Here is a 7,710-nt window from a genome sequence, read left to right as displayed (position 1 = left end):
TGCAAAATGTAGTTCTGTAGTGGGAACTTCACAAAGATTGAGGAAAAGCATTCATAGCACTATGTTGACAACTTATGTTACCCTCCAGGATACTGTGTTTGTCTAACTGCCCGGGTGGTGCAGGGTCTGGCTAGCGGCTAGGATGCTAAAGCGCTAAATAGGAAGTTAGTGGATTATATTCCCCAAATATGTTCCTGAGCAAAGTTAACCACAATCAATTGTTGATGTTCTACGAGCACTATATAATTCATATCAGCATGCTAATGTTATATGTAACTTATAAGCAGCTAGCTAGCAACTATGAGATCTAATGGATTTTCTGTTAAAGTGTTAGCAGGAAGCTAACAATAATCGTCGAGCGCTTCTGTTAAGACCTACAATATTCTGTTTGCCCTAATTTTATTCGTGTAGCATATAAACAACAAACCGAGTCCATGTAGACATAAAGACATGTAGAAACCTTTATTCACATAAAATATTTCCCAGAAACAGACTCCCGAGACATCGCCATCTTGGTTTGATGTTTCTGATTACTCCCGCCCCTTTGAACAACGTAGGCTTCCAAATCACAAACCACCCCGAACCAATTGGCTCTCGTGTGTTTTGCATTTGCATACAGATAAACAATCACCAACTTTGAATCTCGGATGCAGAGGCGTATTTTTTGCCTTGTCGGGGAAACAGCCGGAATTTCGTCTGCCATTCAATCCTAAAGAGGGCGAGGCGAATTACGCCTGGTCGTACGCGTTGTGTGCACGAGCAGTAATGAGCGTAGTTTAGCACTGTGCTTTTGTTGACGTTTGCAAGCTTTTGCCTTAGTAGTTGGCTAGTTTTAGAGCCTTTCATATGCTTTCCCCATTTGCAAGCAATTGGTATGGTACCCATGGTCTGCACTTAAGTATGGTTGTCTAGATGAAACTTACTCCAATTGTAGTGGTTCTGATGAGTCAGTGACTAGGCCTGTCTATGAATTTGACAACAAGACCTGTTATATTTTTGCAATCAGTTTTCAACCCCTTTGTACTAACCCTTTGTCTTGAGTTAGGAGCTGCGGACGCAGAGAAATAAAAAGATTGATTAAAATGTTAACTTATTTTAGTGGAATGTTCTCTGAATCTTTCTTTTTTTCAATTCCTTCCAGATTCTTAATGTCATGTGATGACAAGAAGATGGCACACCTATGTTCTAGTGTGTCCTGATGGTCAAATGTCCCCTTCCTACTCTACGGTAGTGATTATGGATGATGTTGCTCATGAAGAAAGTTCACATTCTTACATCTCTTTGATTTCAATGGAAGGAAACGAATGAACTGCCTTGTAATGTATACTAAACAGTAATCATGAATGGACAACCTTGTAATGTATGGTAATTGGGACAGTGATGGGTTGATGCTGTCTTTCAGGAGAAAAAAAATGATGCACATAATGTTACAGTGGTTATCAAACTATTGAAAACTGTGAATGTTTTAGTACCCACAAAACGTCTGGACTGATCCCTTAATCATGGAAGACCCGTTTATGGATTATTGCTCCTCCCAGGAGTTGGCAGGAGAGGCCGATGCTTTCATCTGTACAGAATGTGGAGAAGGTTTTGTGCAGTACTCCAGACTAATCAGTCATATGGCCATTCATGGACCTTCAGATTCATTGCAGTTTGATGCTACCAGTAATGAGTTTGAAACTGCCATAGAGTTTGCTCTTCATAAAAATGGAACACTTACTGTAGTTGAGAGATTGGAGGGTTCAAATTCCAAAGTATCAGGTCAGTTAACTGATGCCCGGTCCACTACAGGGTCATCAGAAAATGGCACCAAGCTTTTTCCATGTGAAAGATGCGGCCAAGTATTTAGTAGTAAGTTGAGCGTACAACAGCATCAGCGGTATCATTCATTGGGGCAAGGTTACAAATGTACCTTATGCTGCAAGGTTCACTCTGACAGAGAGTCTCTTCGGGAACATCTTCAAGATCACGCTCATGAGAAATTCTTTAGCTGTGGACACTGTGGAAAAAGATTTCTAAAACAGGAAACCTTATCAGTTCACCAAAAAGAATGGCACGGATCGTCTGTGGTCAGGAATTCCAGCAAACTTCCTAAGACTCAGGAAAACAACATTGGGAAGTTCTATCAGTGCAAGTTATGTGAATTGCACTTTTTTTGGCTTTCTGACCTACAGAGCCATCTCATCAGTCACTCCCTCAAAAAAATTGTGCCTACAGACACCACTGAACCGATCATTGATGAGAATGAACCCAGTGACCCTTCTCCTAAAAACAGTGCTGACCGAGCATACCGATGCGGTTTGTGTGGGAAAAGCTTCAAGATACTGTCGGCCCTCAAACAACATCATTTGACCCACCAGACAAAGGAGGACAAATCGAAAACAGTGGAATCAAAGGCTACAACAAGACGGTCCCCATCTGATAGCGGAAACAGATCCTTCACACCCAAACAACAGATACATAGGTTGGATGCTCCCAGGTCAAGAAGGATGCGGGGTCGATCACGTGGGTCCTACTCAAGCAATACTAGATTGTACCCATGCAAACACTGCCACCGTGTGTTCGTGCACTCAAGTAGTCTGTCTCGTCACAACCGGTACCATAAGGGAACGCTGCACACCTGTGTCTACTGTGGGAGACACTTTCCACAAAGATGTGACGTCACCCGGCATATAGCCATGTACCATAAATCAGAACTGACAGCTACAGCTGATGAGAATTCTAACAATCACAAAGAGTCGCCAGAAAAGAACGCTTTAGAGGAACAAGAAGCCGAAAAGGATTCAGATCATGTACAAGAAAGTCCAAGCAATGAATCCTCAGGGGCAAAAGAGAAATCTGGTCCTCCTAAGGTACGATTGTCCTTTAAGTGTCGTGATTGTGGTAAAGTGTTTGGCTTGCTCAGCGTTTACCAACGTCATCAACGTTACCACAAAAGAGAACCAGCTCGACAGCTACACAAATGTACTCACTGTCGGTGCCGTTTTTCACAACTATCTGCTCTTGAGCGCCATCTAAAAACCCATGACCACGAGGCATCTTCCGAGGTACCTTCCGAGGTAGGAAAAGAAGGAAAAGCTACTCCAGATGCCAGTAAGGATGACAAAGTTGAATCCGAGGACACTGACGATACAGTTGATGATGATGATGCAAATGCTGAAGGTGATGAGGGTGTGAATGCTGAAGTGCTGTATGAATGCACTGTGTGTGCCAAAACATTTTCTTCCATGAAAATGTTCATGAAACATCAGAAAGAGCATGCTTAACTTTGGGTGAGGATTTCATGTGTGAACGATAACAAATTCACTAAAATAACTGATCATGTACAATTGAAGCCCTGCTGTTTCTTGCTTGGGAAGGCAAGAATCTCATTCCAAAATGTCTTCATAGTTCCATATTTTATTCTATTTTATGTCTCTTAATTAGTGTTTTAGCACATGGCGTCCCTTTTTTATAACAGTGTGCAGTGCCAAAATCATGGATAGGTTTTAGAAATATGGTCATCACACTATTTCTTACTTGCTTTTGTGCTTCTGTCATCCCCATACATCTACATAAACTTCTTGTTGGTAAATTTCAGAAGACAGGTCATTTGATGTGGCGTTTGTTCTTCATTGTGCATGACATTAGACCGTTTGTGTGGATCATTGGGGTGGATTAACACCCATGAGACTTTTAAATGCTGTTTTTCTTTTTCTTGGGAGTCCTAGATCCAAATCCCAGTCGATCTTCTCAATCATTGTGAATTTTATTTCTGCCAATGCGGCCATTATTCTGGCCACAACAGAATGGACAAAGGAATGTTAGTTAAGCAAACTGTGTTTTTACTGTGTGAATTAAATCTAGATGTTTCTTCTTAAGTGAACTTGTGTACTTTTGACTAACGAATGTACTTTGACCTCTGGAGGCATTTATGATGGTTGCTGAAGTGATGATGATTACTAGTTCTGGGTTTCATCAGTTACTCAACTATTTTTGGGAGACAAAAAAGTAATTTCACACACGTTGTAAACCTACTTTACTCAACTATGTGTCCCAACTAAAGGCCATGTATGCCTGGTTATAAAAAAGCAAGTACATTGTGCTCAAAATGTTAGACATCGGCTCCGCCATTGGTTTATGTCCCAAGTGCTTAAATGACGGCAAGACAAAGGTGCCTACATAGAGAAAGTGAATTAAACTTCCTAACCAGTTAGGGAGATGAGGGATAATGGGAAAGGTCTGTGTGGTGGCTTGCTTACACATGTCATCCAGGGCTTTATCCTTTACCCTTTTTAAAATCAGCTAAACCTCTCCTCGCTGCACATAGATTGGCAGTATACAAGTGGGCTCAAATGCTTGTGTCCGGATTGTAATTGTAGTGGAAATACAGCAAGGGGACACAACTGCCCCTTCCAAAATGTGACAACCTGTTGGTTCAGAAATATGGTTAGGGTTCATGATTTAATGCACAGGTCAAAGACAATATCTTCCCTTTATCAATAACCTTGTTAGTGCACACAAAATCACCTTGGTTACATAAGGGATGTCACATAGTCCTTATTCCAGAATAACCCCCAGGGGGATTAGAGAACATTGATGCAAAGAGTAGGGGCCATGCATCCTTAACAGGGATCTTTGCTCTAGTTGTTCTTGCTTTTACAAAGGTACTCACAGAACAAATCAATAATTTGACAAACTTCACAATATTCGTAAACAAATGATTAGCTCACTAGCTTCCATGTTATAACCTTTCCCTGACTTGCATGCTAGAAATTTCAGGAATTGGTCATCTCTACCCCGAACAAGAAACTATATTCAATTCAGTACGCAAAATCACGTTGAGTATGTTTACTACCTCAGTATTTGATGACCTTAGCATTTGCCGTCAAGGTTTGAGGGCAAACCCTTGGATTGATTGTGGGATATCTCCAGTGTACCCTAGCAAACCATGTGGACCAGTTGCCATTAAAAGACTACTGGTAGCCATTGAACATCACACCTTTTATGGTCGGAGAACCTAGCAATGACGAACCTTTCTACTTGCTGAATGTGATCTAGGGCTCATTTCGGGTGTGTTGAGAACAAGCTTTTACACTGCTTTCATCCTCGTTTGTTAAAATTGGGTTTAAAACTACAATTCCACCAGTGATTAAAAAATTCAACCAATGTGACAGAACAGTCAGTGTTCATTCATTGGTGAATTTTGTTGCCCTCATTCTAGATCTGTTTTCCTACACCTTTATTGTATACACTACCAACCTCATCAGTTTGTTTTCCCGAATGTATAGGATCTAATGTGAAGCAAGACCGTTACAGTGCAACCTCTCATTTTAGGTTTGCTACAACCTTTTCCTGCATGGAAAACACTTTTACTCTAACTTGGCCTTTACATTCCTGAAATCCATCCAGCCTATGTAAAAATACAACAGTACTTTGGAAGTGATGCCTTACTACCTTATAGATAGTCCTGTAACCCTTCGTTCCAAGCACAGCAACATTACCTTAAACTCACTTTCAATCATGGTGCCATTGATATATTGTGTGCATCTTGTATGTTTCCCAATAAAATAGATCACCACCACAAATATCTCCCAATTGGTTAGTTAAGTCAGGCGCTATTGGTGAAAAGAGTAATACCAAAAGGTTTACCCTGCAAGCCTTGAGGACCTTGAGTTTTCTTCCACTTCCTTGTTCCAGACTGATTATGACAAGGGTTTAATATGACAGGAAATGGTCTCACCATTTGAACTTAAAGGTAGTCAGTCGTTTCTAGTCAAATCAGCTTTTTTTACACTCAAATTCAGCAAATTTCTCCTTATGTCCTCTAGCAGTGCATTCTGTGTGCACTGAAAAACACACCAACATTGACTTAAACTCACTTGCAATCATGGTGCCATTGATATATTGTGTGCATCTGGTATGTTTCCCAATAAAATACATCACCACCACAAATATCTCACAATTGGTTAGTTAAGTCAGGCGCTTTTGGTGAAAAGAGTAATACCAAAAGGTCTACCCTGCAAGCCTTGAGGACCTTGAGTTCTCTTCCACTTCCTTGTTCCAGACTGATTATGACAAGGGTTTAATATGACAGGAAATGGTCTCACCATTTGAACTTAAATGTAGGGTCAGTAATTTCTGGTCAAATACACCTTTTTTTTACACTCAAATTCAGCAAATTTCTCCTTATGTCCTCTAGCTGTGCTTTCTGTGTACACTGGGGGAAAAAACTCAGGTGGTAGTACACAGTCCTGAGGCTTTGAGGGCCCACTTTACACAAGCTATTTTAAACTTTGGTGGAATTCAACGGGATTGGGCGGTGTGGGCACCTATCAAATTGGCTGGCAGGAATACCAAATGACCTGTAAGTGAGGTACCACTTCGTTTCCCCTCTTAATAACTAGCATCGTAGTAGATCTCTTCATTGTTACCTTATTAAACTTGCACAATTTATCTTATTCTTAAGCACATAACAAGAAATACTAATAAGGTGTGTGAAAAAGTGTCCCTTATGTGCAATAACACATTGGTCTTAGCCTTGTGATGTGCCAGTGGCATGGGACCCTGCAATACAGATGGTTGTGTGAAACCCCATGGGTGGAAAGTGACTTGCTTAAAAATAAAGAAAAAAACTCACAATTTGTCTTTTCTGTCTATACATCAACAATGGAGCGAGAACCAGTGAAGGTATCCTGTGTGATACCTTGTGGGGGTGAGCCATGCCTCTTCTTAATAACTACCCTTTTCCTCAGGATGTCTTCATAGCAAATGAAAGCCCAAGTCCAGAAATCAACGTACCAATGTATCATGATAATCTTTTTGCAAAAGAGAATAAATGCGGGTGTGAAACCGTCACTGATTATTTTGGATGAATGGGAAAACACCACACATGGTTTCAAATAAGACCTTCCTTACCTTCATAAAAGGCAGTTGCTCACTTAATCTGCCTTCTCAAGTGTTTTTGAAAAGAATAATCAATGTACTGTTAAAGGTGGGCCTGGATAACAAGAACATTTCCTTTACAGGTGAGTCCGCTGTCTGAAGAGTGCTGAAAAAACTTTTGTTCATATACAGTCCTGGCTCTTTAAATGGTAATCAAACAATCAACGTGTTGCTTCAGAAGGACGGAAGTGAGGGGTGTAATTTGATTGGCTGTTTACCTTAAATATCAACAACCTTTTGCAAGATTCACATACTGTACCTTTAATCTCAGTACACAATTCGATGTGCCCTTACATAAATCAGCTATTCAGGTTCCTGCTGTTGTGTGCATGTATCTTCAGCCCTTTCTTGACCCCTTACTGCAGTGGCCTCATCACAACAATGCAATGATCAACTGCAATTTCAAAGAGTACTAGTTCCTGAAGGCACAGATGAAACCTCCCTCTCCTCAAAATGGATAAAGATACTGTTAAATGTTACGTGTGTTATTGTATGCCCGGTGACCAGGGGGGATTCCAGGTACATGGTTTAGTTTCAAACCTGGGTAAATTCCATTGGAGTAGGTGGTAAACCTCCTAATAGACGACCACCATTTCTTAATTCCCCTAGCAAAACAAGGCCATAGGGCTCTTATTTTAGGTTTACCCCTTCCTCTGAGTTAAATTAGGCAGGTTTGACACTAATCCATGTGCTCAATGCCCACCAGGTCTGGGTCCTGGTTCCTCAGCAGGAGCTCTAGGGTGACGTGCCTGTGGATGGACTGTTTCACTTGGGTCCTTTCTTAGT

The 7,710-nt window shown here is 40.9% G+C and overlaps 1 protein-coding gene across 1 annotated transcript; it reads left to right on the top strand.

The window, feature by feature from the left end:
* The first annotated feature begins 1,221 nt into the window (after positions 1 to 1,221).
* LOC308380819 (uncharacterized protein) lies at positions 1,222 to 3,860 on the top strand. The gene has a single exon (XM_080858231.1). The coding sequence runs from the start codon at positions 1,503 to 1,505 to the stop codon at positions 3,264 to 3,266; it is 1,764 nt and encodes a 587-aa protein (XP_080714357.1). The 5' UTR covers positions 1,222 to 1,502; the 3' UTR covers positions 3,267 to 3,860.
* The last annotated feature ends 3,850 nt before the right edge of the window (positions 3,861 to 7,710 follow it).

The sequence above is a fragment of the Sprattus sprattus genome (assembly GCF_963457725.1).
Source record: "Sprattus sprattus genome assembly, chromosome: 19".
Classification (NCBI taxonomy): Eukaryota; Metazoa; Chordata; class Actinopteri; order Clupeiformes; family Clupeidae; genus Sprattus; species Sprattus sprattus.
Note: the sequence above shows the minus strand (reverse complement) of the source record. Positions and strands in the feature narration are given on the sequence as shown.